The sequence below is a fragment of the Sorex fumeus genome, unplaced genomic scaffold (assembly GCF_029834395.1).
Source record: "Sorex fumeus unplaced genomic scaffold, SorFum_2.1 ptg000013l, whole genome shotgun sequence".
Lineage (NCBI taxonomy): Eukaryota > Metazoa > Chordata > Mammalia > Eulipotyphla > Soricidae > Sorex > Sorex fumeus.
This window is the reverse complement of record NW_026606070.1, coordinates 29,223,981-29,251,030: the sequence shown is the minus strand read 5'-3', so window position 1 is coordinate 29,251,030 and position 27,050 is coordinate 29,223,981. Positions and strand designations below refer to the sequence as shown.

General features: G+C 43.2%; 1 protein-coding gene across 4 annotated transcripts in view; it reads left to right on the top strand.

The window, feature by feature from the left end:
* KIT (KIT proto-oncogene, receptor tyrosine kinase) overlaps window positions 1-27,050 on the top strand; it is a 99,284-nt gene that overhangs the window by 49,593 nt on the left and 22,641 nt on the right. For 3 of the 4 annotated variants that reach the window (XM_056111240.1, XM_056111239.1, XM_056111237.1), the window contains exons 5-7: window positions 2,891-3,062; window positions 9,783-9,972; window positions 10,392-10,507. In XM_056111240.1, the coding sequence (XP_055967215.1) occupies window positions 2,891-3,062; window positions 9,783-9,972; window positions 10,392-10,507 (478 nt within the window). The remainder of the gene's footprint in view (window positions 1-2,890; window positions 3,063-9,782; window positions 9,973-10,391; window positions 10,508-27,050) is intronic. The other variant, XM_056111238.1, reaches the window with a different exon arrangement.

The following is a 27,050-nucleotide window of genomic DNA, read 5'->3' as shown; positions in this document are numbered from 1 at the left end:
ACCAGTGATGGATGATACCTTGCTAAATGAAACCAGCCATTGACTATGAGAATGGATTATGCTATGGATTTGTTGTTAATGGTTGAGATAAACAAGTTTAAAACCATAATTTAATAAAAGCAATAGTTTATGGATGGATTCTTTACCTAACAGAACACGGTCCCATATTTAATGACTTTTTATAATCCTTGATTTCAGATGAAAGAACAATTTAGACTGTGTGTGTGTATGTGTGTGTGTGTGTGTGAACATCTGTATAACTTGAAAATTAGTCTTTTTTTGAGATGAGAAATTAAATTGCCCCAGGCAGTTTTGTTCTGAGCGGTTTTCCCAGGGGCCTTGCATGCCATTCCCAATTAATCCACTGGCACTGGAGGATCAGCCTGCAGTGCTGGGAACCCAAGGGAAATCCCAGCATGCCCCTCTAAGGGTTAAGGAAAACCAAATCAGGTGCAAACAATATGTAATGTGTGACTTGCAGATGGGCTCTCGGCTCCCTGCCAAGGCGCATCCATGAATCTTTTATTGATATCCTTTGGCTTAATTTGGAATGGTTGGCACTATTAGCACTATCAAATTATTTTAAAAAATCCATAGTATTTGATTCTGGCCATTTAGAGTAACTGTAACTCAGAATGTCATTGAGGGTAAAGTGAGAGGGTGTTTTTAGTTTTTTGCCTTTGTTGGTTGGGTAACATAAGGGAGTCTTGGTCAGCTTTTCTAATGCTTCTCAGTCCTTTTACTTGCTTTAGCATGTGATCTTTGATGAAGTCCTAATTAGGTCTTTGGATCGGGTTGTTAATATCCCACCAGCATGACCAAGCTCTTCCTTCCAGTGTTGACATCTCGATGTTCCTGTTTAGATCCCTCATGTAGATGCTACTTAGGCTTTTGCAAGTATCAAAGAAAAATGCCTGAATCTAGAAGCATTTTATCCACTGTGGGTCTTCCTTTGCAGAGGAGAAGCCTGTGATGCGAGAAAGTGGGAAACGTGTTCATGTTATTACTGCAACTTATTAAATAAAGTCTATCTTATGCAGTTAAATGGCAGGTTGCTGCCAATTATCAGAAGAGTCTTAGAGGTGGGTAGTCCGGGTTGCAGGGTCGCACTGCCTGTATTGTGACTCGAGCCTGACCACCTGCCGGGTTAGCTCTGTAACAACAAATAATAGGGGGTAGCTTCAAATCTCTATTGTGTGTCAAACTGCAGAGGTCTTCAGAGATCTTTGTTCCTTCACCCCATTTTAGAAGCCGGCCAGTGGTGTCCTTAACTTGCCTGAGATTTCTGCTAGTTAACAACAAAAACAACTTTCTCTTTTATTTTGAAGCATTCCACTTTGGCAGTCAGCTTTTATGTGCACTTATTTTAATGTAAAAAAAAAATTCCCAAAATGGAACATGAGTTAAAAATAGTTTATCATCCCATGGTTCTCTGTAGTCTTACTAGGCAGTAAGAATATAATCCAAACCTCCTATGTCATTAAACAGTTCCTAGTAGGCACAGGGCAGAGGATTGAAAATGTAAAATTGATTTTAATAATGTGTCTTATTTGGCCTAAAATTATAAAATATTTTATCATGTAGTCCGCATAAATTAATGAGATTTTGTTTTCTTTTTTCATATTGTGACTTCAAAATCTGTCACATAATTTAGTTCTGACACTGAATTTGGATGACCATATTTCAGGTGTTCAGTAGCAACATGTGACCAGTTCATATACCTGCATCTTAAAAAAAAATCATATTATCGCAGGGTTATAGTTTTACTGTATACACTTACACTTTTTATATAATAGAAACTTTTTTTTTCTTATTTCAGCACAGTCACAGATATGATACCTGATATATATACCTGAGTTTATGGCAGTAAACATTTTGGAGTTTTTGCTTTTGTTACTTTCTAGGGTAGAAAGGGACTGCCAGATTGCTTTCTAGAATAATTGTTCTGATTTGCTGTATTGTCAGAATGTTCTGGTGCTATAGAGGTTCACCATAGCTTGGCCGACAAATTACTCGATCTCATTCTGTATCAATCTCAGCTCCTATTTACTTTCTTTCTGGGGGGATTGTGTGCATTGACAGAAAAATACAAAAAAAATTGAAAGATGCAGAAAACAATATATCCTTCCCTTTAATCTTTTCATAGGGCAGCTATAGTTTGTATTATGGGTCCCCCTTGCCCCTTCTTCTCTCCCCCCCCCTCAGCCTTTGAAGAAATCTCTTCATGTCTTATCTACAGATGAATACTAAGTGAGATAACGGAAAACTTATGCCTTTTCTTTTCAACCAATGCTTGAGTAATTTGGGCCTTGATCTTATGTCTCATGTACCTTGGAACTGCCTTGAGAGTTGGCAAAATTTTGAGAATAACCATAGGATTTCCAAATTAGTTATTGACAATATAATTATTTTTATTTTACTGGAAATAGCACAGTTGTTAATAAGGTAGAACAAGATTGTTATTTAGCAATGTGTTTTCTTTCACTCACTGGAATATAAAATACAAATGAATTATAGGAAATACTGGTAAGTCATAAGTATGTTGATTCATCAAGTATCTGTTTTGTGATATTTATCACCTAACTTTAAAACTCATAATGAAAAAAATGTATCACTGTGGAGTTTAGAAGGGACTATGCTGTGGTTATTAAGAAATAAAATTTTATATTTTTCCAATGATTGTTAATGACTGTCATTCAACATAATCCTATAATATGAACTGTTCCAATGACAGACTTGTCACGATGCTTTATTATTCTTATTTAAGTGTATAATAAATGCTAATATGAAGTTAATTGCTGCTATTTTTAATTTATCCAGGAAAGATCATGAATATGAATTTTATGGTAATCTTTAATTCTTTTTTAACCCCCCTCCCCTTCTGAAACAGCAGACGAAAGCACAGGTACAGAGTAATAGCTGGCACCAGGACAACTTCAAATTTGTACGTCAGGAAAAGTTGACTATCAGCTCAGCAAGAGTTAATGATTCTGGAGTGTTCATGTGTTATGCCAATAATACTTTTGGATCCGCAAATGTCACAACAACCTTGGAAGTCGTAGGTAAATATCTCTATTGGAATGTATAAATTACTGGCGGTTGTGAAAGAAATTACTAGATAGTTTCCTTTTTATGTAAATGGAATGTTGAACAGATTCTTAGAAATTTTATTATCACTGAATGAATGAGTGGCTGGCTGGCAGGGAATGTCCTTGTAGCCAATTCCAGCTAGGTGACAAAAGTAAAATTTATCAACTATAAGGAGGGAAGTGGAGGCTGTAATTGGGGTTGTTGAAACTTGTCATTTTTTGGTGCAACTTTCCCTCCCCTCCCCACCAAAACAAATAAAGCATAAATTGTTGAGCTTTTTTTTTAAAGGCTGAGTCCTCTCTGAATAACTTGAATTTAGAGATGGATGTAAGGAGAGTTCTATGAATGTTGTATAAGATACTGCCCGGGGCACTGAGAACTGAGGCTAGGATGGGGTGGGGCAGGGTTAGGGGGAGGCAGAGAGAAAGAATCCAGGGACCCTAGTGGTGGGATATTTGCACTCTGGAGTGGGTGTCGCGTGGTAGTTTTGTAAGCAGAGAGCAATGATATTAATACTATTATAAACCATGATAGCTCAATTAAAAGCCACAAATGTTCCGAGACTTATTTCTCTGACTCTTGGCGGGGTTCCTCAGCCATTTAGCTCATTGTTTTACCTGTTGTGGGTTCTTGGTCATTAGAGGCAGGAAAGGCTGAATTGCTGAATTGCACTTCTGCCCCAGACCCCCCCTGTCTGTTCCATCTCAGACACTTTCTTTTTCCTTATCATGCTGACGACTGCATGTGCCACTGGTGGCTCACACTTGAATGTGTCCTAATTAGCACAAATTATGGTACCACGTTATTTAAAATTTGTTGGCTTTACAGAGTAGCAATTGGAACCTGGCAACCTGGACCCCTAACCCCATTATACCTAGTCTAGATATTTACTCTCTCCTTTCTTTCTTCCCTATGGGCTGGAGCAATAGCACAGTGGGTAAGGCGTTTGCCTTGCACATGGCCGACCCGAGTTCGATTCCTCTGCCCCTCTCGGAGAGCCCTGCAAGCTACCGAGAATATCTCACCTGTACGGCAAAGCCTGGCAAGCTACCTATGATATATTCAATATGCCAAACACAGTAACAACAAGTCTCACAATTTGTTGTGAGACGTTACTGGTACCCGCTCGAGCAAATCGATGAACAAGGGGAGGACAGTGCTACAGTGCTTCTTCCCTATGCCACATAGCTCCTCAGCTGTTTCCTTTCCAAGCACATTTATTTATTTATTTTATTGATTCACTGTGAGGTACAGTAACAAAACTTTCATGTTTGAGCTTTGATCATACATATAGTCATCAAACACCCAGCCCTTTACCAGTGCACTTTTTCCAGTGCCAAAATCCCCAGTATCCCCCTCCCCGCATTTTACACCTCCCCTGCCTGTGTGGCAGACAATTTGCACAATACTCTTTCTCTACTTTAGTTACCAGACCCACCACCATTCGTACCTGCCAAAAAGGCAATGCTGGACAATGTGTTTTGTATTGCTTGTTATTAATACAGTATAATGTCGGGTGGCTGAGAGAGCAGCCGCGCACTCTCGGAATTCTAAACTTTTAATAATTAGGATCTAGAGAGATCGCTGCAGCAAGTTGCTCGGGTCCGAGATTCGTTGGTGTGTCTCTGGATCGTGGCCTTGTGGGAGCTTAAGTAGACGGTGGCCGGATGTGACGTCATCTCAGAGTCCCATTGGGGCAGAGGGGAAAGGAGAAGGACCCACTCTACCCTTGTCCCGTGAGGCCTGGCATCTTCCACCATTGCCCCTTGTACCTGATGCTTGTTGCTGGCTTCTGAAAAATGGTGGCCGCCGGGGCTCCTAGAGGGCAGGCAGAGGGACGGCACCTGCCCCCGTCTGGAGCAGCCCAGTGGAAACAGCCTATTGCAAAGTCCAGGCCCATCTCTGCAGCAAGTTGCTCGGATCTGAGATTTGTTTGTGTGTCTCCAAGTACTTGTATTTAAAGAGAACAGAATACAGTCAAATATGCTGTGTTTAGATTCACTGAGAATAATTTAAAGAGAACAGAATACAGTCAAATATGCTGTGTTTAGATTCACTGAGAATAATTTTAAAGTACCTCATACTTTTTTTTTAAGTTGAGTAATTTTTGGATTTAGCTTTTGTCCCTTTCAGGCAGCCATATTCTTAGTGCATGATTTTGCTTAAGCACTTCCAGAGCGATGAAAGTTTTCTTCATGCACCATTATAAAATGTTGTGGTATTTGTTTTTCTCCCCCCAACCATTTCTTCAATAATTGATGTAGCAGTGCTTGAGCCCTGTGATTTATCCCACCCTACTCTCATTGAATTTTGGTATCCTTGCCCAAGCTGTAATGGGAAATGTGTCACCAGACCCAATGTGGAGAAGATACTTTACTTGCAATTACAGTCAGGCCAGAGAACGAACACTACTGTCCCTAAACGTGATTGTGAGATTGTGAGCCATTTATTAATTGGAATAGGAGGCTATGCTTTTAAAATATTAAAACTCCATAAGTGCTAATTTGCTAAGTTGATTAGGGAGCATGTTGATATATCAGCTTCAGCTCCAGAAAGCAATTAGTAAGGATGTTTTGAGCATATTGTTGTATGTAATCAGATTTTTTAAATGCATTCATCAATTTCCAAGAATATTACTGTATAACTGGAAAGACCTTCAGTGGTGAAACCCGAATCTGGTTTTGCGTTGTTTCGGTAGTGGGTTGGAGAGATCACAAACAGAAGGACACGGCAAAGGAGATGAAGTGGATTTGAATATAGCGCAGATACTGGTGAAGGCTTTGAAGTGGTCCTGATCCGGTATTGAATTGGCACTCTGTCTTTTAAATGCACCCCAATTTAACTCTGCTGCATTTTTATTTCTGAGAAACACATCTGATAACTTCCAGGGAGGCAGAAAGGAAGAAAGACAATAAATAGTCTAGAACTGCCTCGCATCTTGTTTGCACTTGATCAAACCACCAACTTCTTCATTTGGTTCCAATAATTTCTAAATTAAAGAATTTGGAGATCTCTCCCACCCTAAACTTACTTAAGGAAACTCCAAAGGAACCTGAGATGAGTTGTATATCTGTGTTGACTGCCAGAGACATAATTCAGTCTATTATTGGCTATAGTGTCTCAGTGTTCTGTGTTCTGTGATATCCTTGGATTTATGTTTTTGAGAACTTGAAAATTTCTTGCAGCATTCTGAGGAAACGTATTCTCTCCAGAGTAATCAAATTTCGCTTTAAGAATCCTTAGGTCTATTACTTTCAACTCAGATAGGTGATGATCTCTGTCCCTGATTTTCATTTAATATTCTGAGTCCACTTTTCTGAGTTTATACACAGGAGAGTTGGATTTCATTTTTTTTTCTTCTGCACCTCTAGAAAACCAAAGTGGGTTCAAGAGTCTCAGAGGACAACTTCCCATAGGACTTCGGTAATTTTAACCAGAGTGCCAAAGAGAGTGAAATCCTTTTTTTAAAATGAGAGAATACAATGAACTCTTTTATAATCTCACTTGATAGAAATATTTAGTTTTTATACTTTTGTACAGCAGAGGTTTCTATTTTGTATGCTGTGTACACTGAAACTATGTGGGGCCTCTGAGTTCTTCCATAGTAAGTTTTCTCAGAGATCTGTGTTCAAATCTAGGACTTGCCATTGGGTAGCTAGCTATAGGCTTTCCAATATTTTTAATCTGTAAATTAAAGTTATTAAGCTTTCTCTTTCAGTATATTACAAGATTAAATATATCATATGTACAATGTATTGTAAAATTCTTAGGGCAATTTGGTGTACACAGTAAACATTCTATAAATGGTGACTACAAAAATTCATATTGGGGACCAAAATGATAGTACAGTGGGTAGGGCATTTGCCTTGCATGCAGATGATCTGAGTTCGATCCCTGGCATCCCATATGGCCCCCCAAGCACCACCAGGAGTAATTCCTGAGCATCGCCGAGTGTGACCCAAAAAGAAAAAAAAATTCATGTTGGCAATGATTTTGTTATCTTCTATAGGGCGGAGTGTTAGCACAGCGGGTAGGGTGTTTGCTTTGCACGTGGCCAACCCCAGTTCGATTCCTCCATCCCTCTCAGAATGCCTGGCAAGCTCCCAAGAGTATCCCGCTGGCAAGGCAGAGCCTGGCAAGCTCCCCGTGGCATGTTCAATATGTCAAAAACAGTAACAGCAAGTCTCACTTCGTGTTCCTCGAGTGAGCAGATGCCATTGGGCTGCACTAGCATGCAACTGGGATGAATGGAGACCTTACTGGTCCCCGCTCGAGCAAATCGATGAACAAGGGGAGGAGAGTGCTACAGTGCAGGGGTCACTCTGGGTCACTCTCAGGAGCTTCTCCCAGCAGAGCTCACCGTAGCCCAGAGTGATTGGGCGATCCCCAGTGGTTCTGGGGGTGGGCGCATAGCGTGCCAGGGATCACATTCAAGACTTTATGCATGCTAGGCATGTGCTTTACCTCTTGAGTTTCTCCCCAGCCCTCAGTTATTCTTCAGTTCTGTTTTATTGTATAACCATTTTTGTTTTGCTTTGATTGAAGCAAAATAGTTTTTATTTAAGGGAATTTAATTAGGGAATTGTGAGAGGAGAGAAAGAGAAGGATACGTGTTCAATAAAGAACACAGGCTGTGGGGGAGGGGGGGCACCCGTATAAACATTTAAGATACTTATCAGATCTCTTCTTCATTTCCTCATTTTTAAATTACTGTACCAATGTGAATAGAACTTCCTTTTACAACTTCATGCCTCAATAAGAAGCATTCCCAAAGGCAAATTATGGGGATAAATTAAGAATAGAGAATTTAATTGGGGGGTTTATCTTGGCGCACACCTGGACCTGGTGATGTTGAGGGGCTACTTGGAAGGTTCCCCCCTGTGGTACTGGGGAGGGACTGGACCTGGGCCCTCTGCATGAACAGCACATGCTCCACCTCTAAAGCCACCTCTCTGGCCCCGAGGAATAGATATTTTGGGGAAAACAATCTGTATTGATAAATGCTTTCTGAAAGAGCTGTACCAATTCAATCATTCATTATGCTTCTTCCACACTTCCAAATTGGTTCAGATTGGTTTTGCTATACTTCTTTCTTAACAGCTTTATCAAGCTTTTGCTGTTTTTAATAAGTGATCACTGATGCCTTATTTCAGTTACTAGTGTAAATATTTTTTTCCTTCTACATTTTCATGACCTTTTTTCCTGTCCCCTTCATTAATTTTACATTTCTAAATTACATGCATTTTAAAATATTTATATATTCAGATTTTTTTTATCATTTGTTTCCATTGCTTCAAAAGCCTAGAAAACTGCTCTGCCATGGAACTTTGATAGAAATTGATTATGTTATTTAATTGAAAATATCTGGAAGGGGACCTTGTGCCTGGGAGATAACCGAGTGACGTGGGGCAACCACTTTGTATGCAGGACTCCTGGGTTTGATCCCTGGATACCCTCTGAGCAGTCAAGTTAGGAATAGCCCCCGAGCATCACTGGGTGTGAACCAAAACATGCCTCCCTCCAAGGGGGCATGATTAGGAAAATGTTATCTGTGGTCCAGCTGTAGTGATGGAATGAAGGTTTATTCCTCTTTAAATGCTATCTGTTTTTTTAACATTTTGTTTTCTTTTGGGGTCACACCCAGCTATGGTCAGGACTGACTCCTGGCTCTGTGCTCAGGGGTCATTTCTGGTGGTGCTTGGGAGACCATATGTGACGCCAGAGATTGTACCTGGGTTAGCCATATGCAAGTTGAACATCTTACCTGATACTATCTCTCCTCCAGCCTATTTCTCAGCATTTTTGTTAAACACTAGAATCCCTCTTCTTTTTGATTTATGACACCTCTTTGCCATATGCCCAACTATATTGAATCTGGGTATAGACTAAATTTAATTCAAGTGACTTCTTAAGGGGTCAGGGAAATGGTACCAGGATTAGGACTCATGCCTTGAATGTGATCCCCAGCAACAATACGCAGTCCCCTGAGGATAGCCATGTGGGGCTGGGTTTTAAGCACTGAGTCCAACCCCAAAGGCACCCCAAAACTGTAGAGTGTGACTCAGGTGAACTTAGACCCTCTTTAGGTAGGACCCACCTGATGCACAATTCTGACACTGTTGCATTGGATGACTGGCATGGCACACAGCCTCTTTCCTCTCTCCAGTGCTTCTTGGGGCACCCTTCCCCCACTGTTATTTTAGCCTAAGAACCATCACAGCAAATCATGTTTAGAGACAAAGGTAGACAGAGCTCATGGAACCAAGCACCTGCTTTTCACATGAAAGCCCAGGTTTGATTCCTGGCACCACGTGGTTCCCCAAAGCCCCTCTCAGACAACATTGAACATGAAACCAGTAGTGGTCCCTGAGCACTCCCAGAAAAGTGACCCTGCAAGCAAACTAAAACCCGAAAAAGGACAAAGGGAGGGGCCAGGGAGATGGCTGAAAGGACTCAGAGTACCTGCTCTGTATGATTTGGGTTCCATTTCATTCTATGACAACAATTCCATGAGAGCAAGCTGTAATGGAAAATGCTCATTTATATTTGCCAATTAATCCTGCAAATGAGTCAGATACCAAGTCCAAAGATGAAGTTGTGTTTGTACCATTTGGGGATTGGGGTGGGGTGATGTGGGGTGCAGTCTGATCTTGTGGATAACCGTCCCCCTTCTTTTTTATTGTCACTATTAGATAAAGGATTCATTAATATCTTCCCCATGATGAACACCACCGTGTTTGTAAACAATGGCGAAAATGTCGATCTGATTGTTGAATATGAATCCTACCCCAAACCTGAGCACCGGCAGTGGCTGTACATGAACAGAACCTTCGCCGACAAGTCGGATGGTTACCCCAAGTCAGAGAACGACAGTAATATCCGGTAAGGAAAGAGGCAGCAGCCGCAGGGAGGCCAGCATCCCGAGGAGAGGGGGTGGACAAGGACCAGGGGATGTGCTGGCCAGGGCTGGAGGGAGAGCTCACGAGCTGGCCTCTAGGCTCAGAAAAAAGCCACTGGCTGCTCCCTGCTCTCTTTCCTCTCCCTCCCTCCTTCTCTCTCTCTCTCTCTCTCTCTCTCTCTCTCTCTCTCTTTCTCTCTTACTCTCTCCCTCCCCTCTCTTCCCTCTCCCCCCCCCCCCCCCCGAGTGCTTGTGTGTGTGTGTGTGTGTGTGTGCGCATTCACACGACTCCAGTCAGTATTGACTTAAGTGAAGCCTCTTCCTGCCCCCAGTTGGCACCTGTTCCCCCTGGTGCTGAGGTGGGCCAGTCTCGGTGACTGATGTGTTTGTCCTTTCTTTGTAGATATGTCAATGAACTTCACCTAACCAGATTAAAAGCCACCGAAGGAGGCACGTACACGTTTCTCGTGTCCAATGCCGAAGTTGTTTCTTCCGTGACATTTAACGTCTATGTGAACAGTGAGTGAAACAAATGACTTCTTATCGTTTTCATTTCTGGTTTGTTTCTTTTTTTTTTTTTTCCTTTTCCTATTTTCACTTTGCGACTCGTGTTGGTAACAACTGCGGCCCCGTGCTTACTGTGTGCTATGTAAATAATGTTTCATGATAATTTTGACCTTAACAAAGACCCCCTTGGTCTGGTGGTTGGAAGAATGTCTGAAAGGAAACCCAGGCCTTGACCTACGTTGCGCCGACCACATGAATGACCTGGCAGACACAGCCCCACTTGTGGGGTGCTACCATACACAGAGATGCCATTGAAGTTTACCCGCGGTTGGAAGGGAAACTCTATTATTATTGATCGCTGACCAGGGGAGTCGAAGCTGGCTTAGACTGTGATGCTGGACAGATACGCTCAAGTCCCCTCATGTGATTGCTGTGTGACATTGCTTGCTTTCTTGGGGGCTGTGATACAGTTTGTGTAAGTTGTATTGATCCAGAATTGATCCAGCTTCTCCTGCATGCACCTGTAGTTTCTGTAAGAGAAGGGAGTGACGGGGAACCTGGCAGTGCATGTGGGTCTCAGAGACCCCCTGGGTTCTGCCCAGCTGTGACCCACACTTCCCCCAGGTCTCCGAGCTGTGTGGCTGCACAGGGACTGTGGCCTCTACCAACTCTCCTTTGGGGCCCGTCTATCTTTTCAGGGACTGATGCCGGATACCCACCCTCCCACAACAACCAGAGGATGATGGGTTCTTCAGGGCAAACGGGTCCAAGGGAGTGTCCCCGCTCCGACCCCCAAATAACTTTTTTTTTTTTCCCTTTTTGGGTCTTCCTAGCGATGCACAGGGATTACTCCTGGCTTTGCACTCAGAAGTTACTACTGGCGGTGCTTGGGGGACCATATGGAATGCTGGGAATTGAATCCGGGTCAGCTGTTTGCAAGGCAAATGCCCTACTCGCTGTAGTATCACTCCAGCCCCCCCCCACCCAAAGCAGTTTTTTTTTTTACCTTTTTGGGTCACATCCAGTGATGCTCAGGGGTTACTCCTGGTTCTTGCACTCAGGAATTACTCCTGGCGGTGCTCAGGGGATTATATGGGATTCTGGGAATCAAACCTGGGTCAGCCACTTGCAAGGCAAATGCCCTACCCCCTGAGCTCTAGTGCCGCACCCCCCCCCCCCCCCCCATAACTTTTTAAATGCATTAGCCAGCCTGAGTGTGTGGCTGATACAGGGACAACCTAGAAGATTCCCCTGGAACAATTCGATGTCTGTGTGAGCACTGGGTGTTTGCTGGGCTGTCAAGTGCAGTGGCGGGAACCAGGCTGCGGGCAAATCCTTCACTTCCTGCTGCCCCTTCCTGCCGGAGTAGAGTAGTGATTTTACATCCTTGTCTCATCCGTGCTGCCACTCAGCGTGCACTGAGGTGGGTAATGAGGTTCACTTACCGACGAAGACAAGAAGCAGCTTGTAAGTGATACTCAGGGCAGGTTTTTGATTGCTAATCTGGAGTCTTGACTATTACAGCGTCTCCAAAATTGTGTTTTCCCCGAGCAGGGTTGTTAACATGTGTTTGGAGAAAGAGCACATCTGTGCATTTGAACAGTTTTTTAACTACAGGCCTTCTAAGGATGCTTAATATGTGCCTGTGTATTACGCCTCTCCAGGAGGGGAGTGGGGGGCGGGGGGTAGAGTTTGTGCCCCACACTTGTTGGACCACAGAACTCTTCCTTTCTCAATGAAATCACGTTAATGAAGCATCTCAGTTCTTCCAAACACTGTTGATTGTATGGTATCTCATTGACCCACAATTCAAATAGATCTAGATTAATTCAGATGTTAATCAGAGGAACTTAGTGTATTTGTATTACTCATGGGCAAAATTATCTGCTTTGGAAAAAATTCTTAATATTCAAGTAATTTAAGAGATGTTTGCTTATAAATCAGTGTCTTTGCAAGCATAATGTGCGTGTTATCCATACAGAATTTTTATTTGGGTGCTCTGCTTCAGATTGTCTTAAACAGGGCAGAGGACTTTCTTGGTTTTTATATTTCCAATTTATTCTGGATCAATGCTTCTTATAAAATCTGGTAATAACCAGTTACCAGGAGAGTGAAATGAAAGAGAATCGAGACATTCAAAATTCAGGCTTGGATTTTTTAATTTTTTAATTTTTTAATGATCAGATTCAACAGATGGTAAAAATTATTCTGCTGCATTGCTCCTTGTAAGTGCTCATTCTCTGTGCCTATAGTTACCTGCTAGGGGTCATTAGTGGCCGACCATAGCCCAGACCTCCAATCACCTTCCTTTGGGAAGCCCAGCTTCTCACTGGAAGTTGTCTCAAATGAAATATCATTTTACTGTCTCTTTGTCTGGCCTTAATCCCAAGAGGGCACGAAGATATGTCTCTTTGCCCCTTTTCTATGCTTTCCTTGACAGTATGTGGCTCACTAGTTGGTCATGAGACATTGGTGTTAGGAAGACATGTCTGAAGTTCTATTTCACTCTGAGTGTCCAAATTGCTACTGTTAAGAGTTAGAGGGCCACACCTGGCCATGCTCAGGGCTTACTCTTGGCTCTATGTCAGAGGTCACTTCTACCATACACGGTGCCGAGAATTGAACTGGGTCAGCCATATGCAAGGCAAGTGCCCTATTCAGGTCTCCAAATTGTTACCATTTTTACTTGTCAGGGTAATTTGCAATCTCCCAAGCATGAGTATTATTCAAAACATAACCCCCTCTCTTGGCAAATTTCATGCTTGTTTGAAAACAACTGAAAGAGCATTATCCTTCCCAGTGGTCTTTTTATTTGTTGGGGGTCTTGGATCCCCACCCAGGACTGATTTGTTCTCAAGCTTCAGGGCACTGGACCAACAGATGGGATGGCAGAGTCGCTGTCCTTTTAGGTTAAGCGCTTCAGGAAGTCTTTGCATCGATGTCAATTTGCTACAAACTCTACACTGACTAACAGATTGATCTCACTTACCTCACACATTGGGTTTCTTGTTCTCCAAATGGTTTGACAGAGGTAGCTTTTTTTGTGTGCAACTTAAAACATCTGTTTTGTGTGAAATCTGTCCCAGTCGCTCTTCACAGATGTAGTTAGCTAATTTCTTTGTTGATTTTGTTTTTGATTGAACACAAATTCAAGTTAGCATATTTATGGGGCAAGCTTCTTCTTCTTTTTTTTTTTAATGTTCAAATGAGAAGCTAAAAATAGTTTTGAAATCCAAAGTGGGTACAGTTCTGCCCGTTTTTACATGATATTTAACTGAACCAAAGGCATATGTAGATCTACTATAATGTTTATTCTGTAAATAAGCTTAGCCTCAAGGGTGAAAGAGAATGTGCTCTGCAAAAAATAGTTAATAAAAATCAGAATAATAAGTGCATACTATTAATGGAGACAAGCAGGCAGCTTTAACTCCATGGCATTGATGCACAATTACTTAATAGATTCAGCTCTAAGAAATGCTCATGAAAATTCTGTTTTGGATGGTTAAATGTTCAGCAGTTGAAAAATTCTTGTTTTGGAAATTTTACATGCAGATTTGAGTGTAGATGTTTGTGTGTGTGGTATATATGTATATACAGAGAGCATTATTTATATATAGTGTATATGTTGTAATTGCCTATGTAGTAGGCTGTAGGGAATCATGTTCTTTTGGTTTAATAGAGAAGTATTAAGCTTAATTAAAAACCAGGCTTAAAATTATGTTAAGCTTGGGGCCAGAGCAATAGGTAAGGTTGCTTGCCTTGTGTGCAGCCAACCCAGGTTCAATCCCCAGAACCCCAGACAGCTCCATCAGCCTGCCAGGAGTGATCCCTGACCCTGGCCCCAACCTTCTTCCCATCTCCAATATGTTAAGCTGAAAGATGTTTTAACACTTTTTTTTAAATCCTTTTAACCAACTTATTGTTCAGTAGTTTAAATGGATCTATTACGCTGGCTCAGTGGTATGAAAGGTGACTTATTATGGCCAAGAGCAGTGTTTGCTATGAGTTTTGAGCAGAAATTCTAAAGAAACTTCTGGGAGTTTTTAAGTACAAAACAAGATGTACCATAAAACGTTGGTTCCTTTGCATTGAACTCACACTATTATGTTTGCTCTTGAATTGCTTGTCAAAAACATATACAGATATCAGATTCTTAGTTTTGAAAACTAGAAGCTTAAAAACAAGGAAACTGTTCCAATTTCTTAAGAGATACCATCTTTCCAAAATTTCTGGAGATGTTAGCAAAAGTGACACCTCTTGTCACTCTGGAAGTATGTGTCACTTAGTCTTACGTCACAGCAGATGTCATGCAATGAGGTGTTTTTCTTTAATTTTTTTTTTATTGAATCACAGTGATATACACAGTTACAAGGTTGTTTATGATTTTGTTTTAGTTATATAATGTTCCATCACCCATCCCTTCTCCAGTGTACATTTCCCACTACCAGTGTCCCCAGTTTCCCTCCTGCACCCCTCCCCCCCACCTCTCTCCTTCCCGACATCATTGGATAGCTGAACCCGATTCATCTGAACCATTGAAAGACAACACCCTTTAATAGCTGCTCCTCTCGCACCCTACCTGCACCCTAACTGAGCAACCACTTTTCTTCTTCGTTTCTGAAATTGACTCAATTCCCTCCTTCCGCTGCCCCACAAATTTTCCTAGTATACCACAAAGGTTCCTAGTACAATAAGTGATACAGGCAGTGTTGTCTTCTGTCTGTCTGACCTATTTCACTTTGTATAATGTTTTCAAGGTCTCTGTCGCAAGGGACAGGATTTCCTTTCTGAAGGTTGAATAACATTCCTGTGTGTGTGTATGTGTGTGCGTGCGTGTGTGTGTGTGTGTGTGTGTATTTATATATCTCTCTCACATTTTCTTGATCTACTCATTCATTGACCATCACTTAAATAGTTTTCCTTTCTTTGCTTTTGCTTTTGTGATCATTGCCGCCTTGAACTTAGGTAAATATAATGCTTCAGGATAATGGTTTTATTTCCTTTGTATATGTATCCAGAAGTGGTCCCGCTGGGTTGCACCACTGAGCTATTTTGAATTTCTTGAGGAACCTCCATAGTGTTTTGCAGTGTCTGTACCAGTTTACATTCTCACAACAATGCCCCAAGGCCCTCTCCATCCATGCCAACAAGTGTTATCTCTAATCTGTTTCTTAACAGACATCCTACTAGAGGATGGATGATACCTCGTAGCTTTGATTTGCCAGGGACCTTAAGGGGACACTTGGAGGCCCATTATCTGAAAGCATTTTCTGGATGAGTATTGTGAATTTAAGAAGCTCACTTTCCTTCCTTCACTCACCAGTCCATGGTCGGGGAGCATGCAGGCCAGGGCAGATAGGGAAGAGAGAGCTCACAGCCTGCCTTGTGGAACGAACATGCAGATGTTCACCAAGACTGGTTCCCCCTGCACCCCCCAACCCCCACCCCCGTGACTGCCAGGTCACACCGGTTCACTCTGAGAAGTCTCCAGTCCTACTCTGTTTGTGGTAGAGCTTTAAGAGGTGGTGGAGACAACTTAAGGAAATGCTAAATAATGTGTTAGTTCTAAACCGCTGCCTCATAGAATTAGCATTCTGTCTGGGGTACAGGATCATTAAGAGATCAGATAGTCTTCCCAGTGAGAAATCAGCCAGACTGAGGTCTCTTATGAGAAAGTTTCCTTTTGACCCCATTTGCAAACTCTGCACGGCCCTTTTTCTGCCTCTGGGCCACCCAGATCCGGATGGCCCGGCTCTCCTTTTAGGGAGAGGGCACCGGAGGGGCAGCAGCCAGTTAATAGAGTACGTGGCCAGCCTACCCCTTATTCAAGGTTGGTGAGGGCAGTCCTGTTCATTTGAAGGCCTTGGTGATGGATGGTCTTGGCACGCCTGCTGGCCAGCTAGCTGAGCCCTCCACCTGACTGGGCTCCTCTGGCCCCTTAGCCCAGAGTATGATAGCAGTAGGGGCTCGCCTTCTGCCACCTCGTGGTTGGTGGGGGCTTGGAGTCTAAGAAATGTTCTCTAGCTCTTAATTAACCTGTTTGGGATTAACCTTCCTTTTCCTTTACTGGTTTGCTTGGTTTGGTTGTATTTTGGGGCTACTCCTATCTCTACCCAGGGATCACTCTCGTAGTGCCCAGAGGACCCTATGTAGTATGAAGGAACCATCTGGGTCTGCTGCGTGCCAGGCAAGTGCCTGACCCTCTTTGTACTGTTCCTCCAGCCCCTTACTTTCCAGTCCATTTTGTAAAGATAAAAAGCTTCCAAGAATTTGGGGAGTGTGTGTGTGGGGGGGGGGGGGGGGGGGGTCGAGTAGGCAAGCCATCACTGTCACTGTCCTCCTGTTGTTCATCGATTTGCTCGAGCGGGCCCAGTAACGTACGTCTCCATTGGAGACTTTGTTGTTAATATGTTTGGCATATCGAATACGTCACGGGTAGCTTGTCAGGCTCTGCTGTGCGGGCGAGATACTCTCCGTAGCTTGCCAGGCTCTCCGAGGGGGGGCGGAGGAATTGAACTCAGGTCGGCCATGTTGGCTGCATGCAAGGCAAACGCCCTACCGCTGTGCTATCGCTCCAGCCCAAGGCAAGCCATATTTGTGCTTAAAATTTTAGTACATTGACCCATTGAGTTTTGCTTAAAAAGCTTTGCATTTTCATGCTTTTCTCTCTACCCAATTAGGTGGATTCTGGTAGACTTACTCTGTTAAATTACTGGCGTTCTTAAGCATAAATAAAGCTACTGCTAAATAGAACTTCTTTCTGATTTTATTTGCTTTTGAGAATTTGCTCTAAGACTGCCATCGTAACTAGACTATAACTCGGTTTGTGCAAATATTTGTTTATATGTATTGCTAAAATTTTTTCTTCTTTTTTTATTAGTGAAACACCATGAGGTACAGTTATAGGCTTACAAATTTTGTGCTTGGGTTTCAGTTATACAATGATCAAGTGCCCATCCCTCCACCAGTGCCCGTCATCCATCACCACGGGTCCCAGCATCCACCCCCCCCCCCCCCCCCCCCCGTCCCATCCTGCCTCTGTGGCAGGGTATTCCCCCTTGTTCTCTCTCTTCTTTTGGGTACTGTGTTTTGCAAGAGAGGCATTGAGTGGCAATTATGTTTGGTCTATAGACTACTTTTAGCATGCTTCTCCCACCCTGGGAGGGTCCTCACAACACCCTTCATTTGGTGCTCTCTTCTCTATCTGAGCTTCCTTTTCACCTAGAACGTGTGGCTGGCCTTCCATTCATGGAGTAAAATTCCTGGTACTAATCTCAGCCATTCCTGGGTGTTAGTCTCCCTTTTTGTTGCTTTATGTTCCCCAGATGAATGCAATCTTTCTGTGTCTATCCCGCTCTTTCTGACTCATTTCGCTTAACATGATACTTTCCATGTAGTACCACTTGTATGTAAATTTCATAACTTCATCTTTTCTAACAGCTACATAGTACTCCATTGTGTAAATGTACCAAAGTTTCTTTAACCAGTCATCTGTTCTTGGGCACTCAGGTTTTTTCCAGATTCTGGCTATTGTAAAGAGTGCTGCAATGAACAAACAATTGCAGATGTCACTTCGACTATACCTTTTTGCCTCTCTGAGATATATTCCCAGGAGTGCTATAGCTGGGTCAAATGGCAGATCAAATTCTAATTTTTTGAGAGTCATCCATACTGTTTTCCAAAAGGGTTGGACCAGCCGGCATTCCTACCAGCAGTGAAGGAGGGTCCCTTTCTCGCTACATCTGCGCCAGCATTGGTTGCTTTTGTTCTTGTGGATGTGGGCCAGTCTCTGTGGTGTGAAATGATATCTCATTGTGGTTTTGATCTGCATCTCTCTGATGATTAGTGATGTAGTGCATTTCTCATGTGCCTTTTTGCCAGTCGAATTTCTTCTTTGCGAAAGTTTCTGTTCACTTCCTCACCCCATATTTTGATGGGGTTGGGTGATTTCTTCTTGTGGAGTTTAACCATTACCTTGTATATCCTTGATATCAACCCCTTGTCGGATGTGTATTTGGTGAATATCCTTTCCCATTCTGTAGGCTGTCTTTGTATTTTGGTCAATGTTTCTTTTGAGGTGCAGAAGCTTCTTAGTTTAAGATAGTCCCATTTGTCTAGCTCTGTTTTCACTTGCTTGGCCAGTGGCGTGACATCTTTGAAGATACCATTAGCTTCAATATCATGGAGAGTTTTGCCGACTTTGTCTTCAACAAACATTATGGATTCTGGTCTGATGTTGAGGTCATAAATCCATTTTGATCTTACTTTTGTGCATGGTGTTAGGCAGAGATCTGAGCCCACTTTTTTTTGCATGTAGCCGTCCAATTTTGCCAGCACAGTTTATTAAAGAGACTTTCCCTGCTCCATTTTCACTTTTGCCCCCTTATCAAAGATTAGATGATTATATGTTTGGGAGGAAATGTCAGTATATTCAACTCTGTTCCATTGGTCTGCAGCTCTGCTTTTGTTCCAGTACCATGCTGTTTTAATTATTACTGCCTTGTAGTAGAGTTTGAAGTTAGGGAGATTGATTCCTCCCGTTTTCTTTTTCTCAAGAATTGATTTAGCTATTCGTGGGGGCTTATTATTGTTCCATATAAATTTCAGGAGTGTTTGCTCCATTTCTTTGAAGAATGTCATGGGTATCCTTATAGGGATTGCATTGAATTTGTACAGTGCTTTGGGAAGTATTGCCATTTTGATGATGTTGATTCTCCCCATCCATGAACAGGGGATATTTTTCCATTCCTCGTGTCCTCTTTTATTTCCTGAAGTAGCGTTTTGTAGTTTTCTTTGTACAGGTCCTATACTTCCTTAGTTAAGCTGATTCCTAGATACTTGATTTTCTGGGACACAATTGTGAATGGGATTGTTTTCTTGATGTCACTTTCTTCTCTTTCACTATTTGCGTATAGGAATGCCATGGATTTTTGGGTATAAAAAGCCCAGGCCCAGACGGATTTACTAGCGAATTTTTCCAAACATTTAAAGAGGACCTATTGCCAGTTCTTCTCAAGCTTTTCCAGGAAATTGAAAAAACAGAAACTCTCCCAAACAGCTTCTATGAAGCCCGTATCTCTCTAATACCAAAAGGAAACAAAGACACCGCAAGAAAAGAAAACTACAGGCCAATATCCCTGATGAACACGGATGCGAAAATTCTCAACAAAATACTAGCCAGTAGAATACAACAACTTATCAAAAAGATCATACATCATGACCAAGTGGGATTCATCCCAGGGATGCAAGGATGGTTCAACATTCGGAAATCAATCAACATAATCCATCATATCAACAAAAGAAAAGATAAAAATCATACGATCATATCAATAGACGCAGAGAAAGCATTTGACAAGATCCAGCACCCATTCATGATGAAAACCCTTGCCAAAATGGGGATAGAGGGAACTTTCCTCAATATAGTTAAAGCCATCTACCACAAACCTACAGCAAACATCATCCTCAATGGGGAAAAACTGAGACCCTTCCCCCTAAGGTCAGGGACGAGACAAGGATGCCCACTCTCTCCACTACTGTTCAATATAGTACTGGAAGTACTTGCAATAGCGATTAGGCAAGAAAAAGATATTAAGGGCATCCAGATAGGGAAAGAAGAAATTAAGCTCTCACTATTTGCAGACGACATGATACTATACTTAGAGAACCTAAAACCTCTACCAAGAAACTCCTAGAAACAATAGGCTTGTATAGTAAAGTGGCAGGCTATAAACTTTTTTTTTTTACTAAAACTGGTTGCATGAGGAATAGGAAGTGTAAATATGCCAATGAAGAACCAAATGAGTATTGTGTCTTTAATTTTATTTGCATTTTATCAATTGCTATTGCGAATATCCTACCTACTTTTCTAGATCATTGAAAACTGAAGCGTATTTAACTTTTTAATTAATAAACTTTAATTAAAATTAAGATGAGGATTTATTGCGCTGTAACCTTAGGGTGGTGTGTGGCTGCGTGCTGGGGCTCTGAGAGGACCTTAAGCTGCTCTTCTACATCAGCACCGGGGGCCTTGTGGCTCTCTGCCCATCACTTCTTGAACCCTGTAACATTATGGAGTGTGTGGTGGGATTCCGAGATGATGTGGCTGAAATTTTTTTTTTTTTTTTTTGCTTTTTGGATCACACTCAGCAATGCTCAGGGGTTACTCCTGGCTCTGCACTCAGGAATTACTACTGGCGGTGCTTGGTGGACCATATGGGATGCCAGGGATCGAACCCGGGTCGGCCACATGCAGGGCAAATGCCCTACCTGCTGGTCTGTTGCTCTGGGCCAGGGGCTGAATTTTATTTATTTAAAAAATTTTTAATTAGCAAATCACCGTGAGGTACAGTTACAAACTTACGAACTTTCGTATTTTAGTCATACAATAATCATTTACCCACCCCTCCAGCAGTGCCCATTCTCCTCCACCAGTGTTCCCAATATCCTTCCCACCACCCCCAACCCATCCCCCCCCCCCCACCCCACCTCTGTGGCAGGGCATTCCCTTTTGTTCTCTCTCCTTTTGGGTGTTGTAGTTTGCAATAGAGGTTTTGAGTAGCCATCATGTTCAGTCTATAGTTTACTTTCAGCACGCATCTTTCAATCTGAATGGGTCCTCCCAACATCCTTTACTTGATGTTCCTTTCTCTATCTGAGCTGCCTTTTCCCCCAGCATGTGAGGCCAGTTTCCGTAGAGAAGACCTCCTGATCCTTATCTCTACCACCCCTGGGAGTTAATCTCCCATTCTGTTTATATTCCACAGATGAGTGCAATCTTTCTATACCTGTCCCTCTCTTTCTGACTCACTTCACTTAGCATGATACTCTCTGTGTCTATCCATTTATAAGCAAAGTTCATGACTTCATCTCTTCTGACAGCTGCATAGTATTCCATTGTGTAAATGTACCAAAGTTTCTTTAATCAGTCATCTGTTCTTGGGCACTTGGGTTTTTTTCCCGGATTTTGGCTATTGTAAAGAGTGCTGCAGTGAACATATAAGTACAGATGTCATTTCTACTATACTTTTTTTTGCCTTTCTGGGATATATTCCCAGGAGTGGTTTTGCTGGGTCAAATGGGAGCTCAATTTCTAATTTTTTGAGAACCGTGCATACGGTTTTCCATAAGGGCTGAACCAGTCGGCATTCTCACTAGCAGTGAAGGACTTTCTCCCCACATCCACACCAACACCGGTTGCTCCTGTTCTTTTCCAGTGGCTGAATTGTAAAGGAAAGCCATCACACAGAGGGAACTGGAGAGGACCTCGTAGAGGCACAGACACAGAATGATCTCTCTCATTGGCAGGATGTAAAATCCCAGAGGGGTCTAGAGACTAACTAGTACAGTGAGTGGGTCAGACACTTACCTTGCACGGGCCTTTCTGGGTTTGGCACCCTATGTGGTGCCCCGAACCCTGCTAGGAGTGATCCTTGAACACAGAACCAGGAGTAAACCTTGTGCACCACCAGGTATGATCCCCACACACACAGAAGCAAATAAACAGCTGATAGTAGGGAACAACAAATGGTTAAAAGCAGCGGAATCAAAGAATTGGTCTACGGAACAGCTTACTGGGACAGTGAGGTGTGTGTGTGTGTGTGTGTGTGTGTGTGTGTGTGTGTGTGTGTGTGTGTGTGATGTATGGGGGGGGTTGGGAGTGCAGGGACTGAGAAACGTTGAAGGGAAGGGCACTTTGTTGTGTTTTTTTTTTTTTTAATTACTGTGAGATAGACACTTACAAAGCAGTTCATGATTAGGTTACAGTCATACTGTAGTCTAATACCCATCCCTCCACCAGTGTCCCCAGTTTCCTTCCCATCATCCCCAGCCTGCCTCTATGACTCTCTCTCCCTCTTCCTCTCATTCTCTCTTCCTCTCTCCCTTTTTCCCTGCTTTTGAGCATTGTGGTTTGCAGTACAGATACTGAAAAGTTATGAGGAATATCCCTTTATCTACTTTTAACGCTCAGATCTTATCCAACATGATCATTCTCAGCTATTATTGTCATACTGGTCTCTTCTCTATCTTACCTACCCTCAGACCCACACACACTTGTGATTAGTTCCAGCCATTGGTCAGTTCTCCTAATCAGGGACATTAATCTTCTACTCTACATGTTTTATATACCACAAATGAATGCAGTCAATGCAGCCATTCTAGATCTGTCCCTCTCAGAAGGAGCACTTTGGTGGAGAGTCTGGTGTTGGGATATTGTATGCGTGAAACCCACTATTCAGAGAATTTAAAATTGTAAATCATAGTGACCAAAAAAAAACCACCTTGTCAGATGATTCAAGTTTGTGCTTCTCTTTAATCTCAGATGAGTGATCTCGCCTAAGTGCCCAAGTGACAGTAACCTTCTCCGTTGGTATCGTTCTTGTTCTGTTTCTTGACCATGTGTCCAGAGGGCGGCCCTGCTGACTCTCACTGGGTGCTAAGTCAGGGAATGATTTTCAGGTCTTCCCAGAGTGGTGGCCAATTTACATACAAATGGTTGCTTGTCTTTTTGCCTTACCCTTTTTATAGGTAATATGTGTTCATTTGAGACATCTGACAGTGTCCCGTTTTTATTTTTTTTCCCTGCACTTGAAATGAAATTTTTTTTTGTTCTTCGATTCCTTGGGAGTTATGAGCTGCTTTTGATGTGGCACTTTAATATTTTCCTCCCTAGGCAGAGGATCGCTGTAAATGCTGGAGTTGTTAGACATTGTTCGACCCCGCTCCGCCCTCTTCTTACTTTATTCAATCAAAGGGATTTATTTTTAATTGGAGGTACTTTTCTACATAGGAAATCATTCAAAAGTATGTTTCTCCAAATACAAATTTCTGCAAGGAAAAAAGGATGTTGTGGCAATCGACTTGGCCATGTCTGTAGGCAAGCGTGTCAGGGATCAAACCCAGGGCCTCACATATGGGAGGCAGACTACTTCTGCAGAGCCCCGGCTCTACAATCGGCTTTCTTTTGTTGAAGTAAAATAGATTTTTTTGAAAGGTTTTTTAAGTGTGTTTTTTGGGAGGGAGTGAGTAACGTACTCAAGAGAGAATGCGGGCTTCTCCAAGGGCAGAGAGAACCCCTTGACACATCCCAGCATTAGTCACGAAAGCATGAAAGTACACATCACCAGAGGGGAGATGCGGGCACCACATGTACTCGACCACAGGGGTTCGGGCAGCATATGTTCCCACAATCGGCTTTCATGGTAGAATTTTATTTATTTATCTTGCCTCTATGAAATTTAGGAAACATGACTCTGAACTGAGGTGCATCAATCCTCTGTTCCCCCAAAGTGTGGATATCCTTTCAGCCTCTCAAGAGGAATCACTCTGGGGACTGGGAGGGAGGACAGCAGGTAGGCCACAAGCCTAGCATGTGCGTGACTCACCCCCCGGCTCCAATTCCTGGCACCGTAAGTCCCCGTGAGCATCGCTAGGTGCAGCCTTAGAGGCCCCAGAACTGCATCCCGGGTTCTTGCATGGGACCACTGGTCCTTGTGGCCAGGAATCACCAATGGGGTCCCTAGACCTTCTGAATACCATTTGGGAGGTGCTTCCTTCTGCTGAAAAGATAAATCACTCTGCTAATTGGCGGGGAGTGCTACTTAAATGCTGAACCTGTTTCCTAGGAACGAGGTGGGCCACCAAGCCCCTCGCTCCCCTGAGATGGCCATGCTCACGTTGCTGCCCTGTTGATCTGCTCTGGCTGTTTGTGCAGGTTTGGCAGAGCAGGGAAGCCCGGTGTGGGAAGCCACTGTGTAGACTTCAGGTAGTATTGCCCTAGAACCCAGAGGCTGGGGGACTCTGCTAAAAATCAGCAGAACTAGTTTCCCTTCATGTCACCAGGACTTCTCTACTCTGTGGAAATTTCCTTTCATTGGAGCCACCTCTTTTTTACATTAAATTAGCCCCTTTCCTTTTCCTTTTCTTTTTTGCTTTTTGGGTCACACCCAGCGATGCTCAGGGGTTACCTTTGGCTCTGCACTCAGGAATTACTCCTGGCGGTGCTCAGGGGACCATATGGGATGCTGGGGATTGCACCTGGGTTGGCTGTGTGCAAGGCAAATGCCCTACCTGCTGTAAACTATCACTCCAGCCCCGATGTGAAGCTTTTTAAAATGTTATTTCCTCTTCAACTTTTAATAATTCTTATTTAAGTGGCCTGCATGCTTTTATTTTCCAGGCATTAAAGCTTCTTAAACATGTCATAGTAGTGTGGAACTAGAGATAGCACAGTGGGTAAGGCACTTGCTCTGCATGCAGCCGACCCAGGTTCGAGCTTTGGGCTTGTCATAGGATTTCCCCGGTCCCACCAGGAGTGATCCCCGATTCCTGAGTGCAGAGCAGGAGTAATCCCTAAGCATCACCAATGTGGCCCCAAAACCAAAAAGGAAAAACAAAGTAGTCACTGTGGTTTCTGTGGGAGCCTGTGTATCATGGGGCTGGGGCAGGCAGTGCCGGGGACAGAGGCTGGTGCTTTACCTTGTGAGTTTCATCCCTGCCCCTGTTCCTGTGGCTTTGCAGCAGGAGATGGTGGCTGTGGCCCACACCAGCCAGGATGCTGGCACATTGCTGCCACGAGACAACAGCAGAGCCCGAGTCACCACGCTCCCTCTGAATTCAGACTTTTGGGGCTCTCTCTGAATTCAGACTTTTCCTAGGTGGAGCGCCGGGTCTGTTGTTGTTCCCCATTGACAAAGGAGTGTGGGAAGTCATGCGTTTGTGGAGGTGGATAGGATGGTGTGTCAGGGAAATGCCTCCTTTCCTTAGAAGGAGTCCTTGCGTGTCCCCCCACCTCTTCGCACCCCCTTCTGTCTGCACCCCATCTTGTTGTTTTCCACAAGTGTTCTTAGACATTCATTTCGTTCTTGCTTTCTATATGGTCCAGGAGAAGTCCTAAAGAGGAGTCCTAAGGAGGAATGTTTCTCACGATCACATTTCTGCGGGTAAATCAGTGAGCAAGTGGTTAGGATTTTTTCATTGCATAAGTAATGAATTCTCAGTAGCACCAAAGTGCTCCGAAACCTGTCTTCAAGCTGATCAGTGGTGTTGGTCGAACTCAGGATGATTTAGACCCACACTGCTTTGAATGGAGAAAAGGCTCTTTATTTATTATTTTTTTTTAATTTTTATTAGTGACAAACCAAGAGGTACAGTTGTAGACTTACAAATTTTTGTGCTTGGGTTTCAGTTATACAATGATCAAATACCCATCCCTCCACCAGTGCCCATTTCCCACCATCACGGGTCCCAGTATCCCTCCCCTCTCATCCCCCCTTGCCTCTGTGGCAGGACATTCCCTTTTGTTCTCTCTCTCCTTTTGGGTGCTGTGATTTGCAAAAGAGGCATTGAGTGGCAATCATGTTTGGTCTATAATCTACTTTCAGCATGCTTCTCCCATCCTGGGAGGATCCTCCTAATACCCTTTGTTTGGTGCTCCCTTCTCTATCTGAGCTGCCTTTTCCCCTAGCATGTGTGACTGGCCTCCAAACCATGGAGTAAACCTCCTGGTACCTATCTCAGCTGTTCTTGGGTGTTAGTCTCCTATTTTGTTACTTTATGTTCCCCAGATGAATGCAATGTTTCTATGTCTATCCCTCTCTTTCTGACTCATTTCGCTTAGCATGATGCTTTCCATGTAGTACCACTTGTATGTAAATTTCATGACTTCATCAGAAAAGGCTCTTTATCCCTCTTGGAAAACATAACATCACCTCTTTGGCTTGTCTAAACCTACCAACTGGGGTGGAATTAGGGGACGAGTCACTTGGTCTGCTGCTGCTGCTGGCCGAGTAGCTGAGAAACCACAGCTCAGATTTAGGCGGAAGAATGGCAGAGAATTAGATATCTTTGAAAGCAAAACGTATATTTAATGCCTTATTCCATGTGTTGAGGCACTTGGAAAAATGCAGATGAGCCCAGATTTTCATTTTTAGGAATTGGATTTATACCTGGCTCATTCTTGATGCATTAAATCTTTTCATTGCAGGGTGCCACGTGGTTGCCCAAACTGTCCTCAGGTAGCTTTAGCCTTTTCCAAAGGTGATCCTTCCTTGTCAGTGTTAGGGACAGGCCTGGGATTAAGCCAGAGAAGTGCTTAGGGTGCAAAATTTATGGAACTCGCCCCCCCCTCCCTTTGTGCTGCCAGTCTGAATTTGCAAGATTTAGAGGGTGGGGCCCCTCAAAATTCCACACTCGTGCTATTTTTCTTGCCTTACTCTAGACTTGGCCCCAATCAGGATGCCTGAAAGTACTTTCCAGCACTTTGCTGGGGAGGGAGAGATGGGTTAGTACAGGGGGATTAGGGCACTTGTCTTGCATGCAGCCAACCTTGGTGTGATCCACAACACTGTCTATGGTCCTCAGAGCACCACCAGGAGAAACACTTGAACACAATCAGGAGTGACTCCTGAGCACCGGAGTTTGTGGCTCCCTCCTTCACCCCCTCCCATACATCACTGGGCTGGGGCTTAGGTGGTAGAGCACATGCCTGGCATGTGCAAGGCCCCGGGTTTGATTCCCCAGCACTGCTGGGAGTAGTCCAGATGTTTGCTGAGTCCTG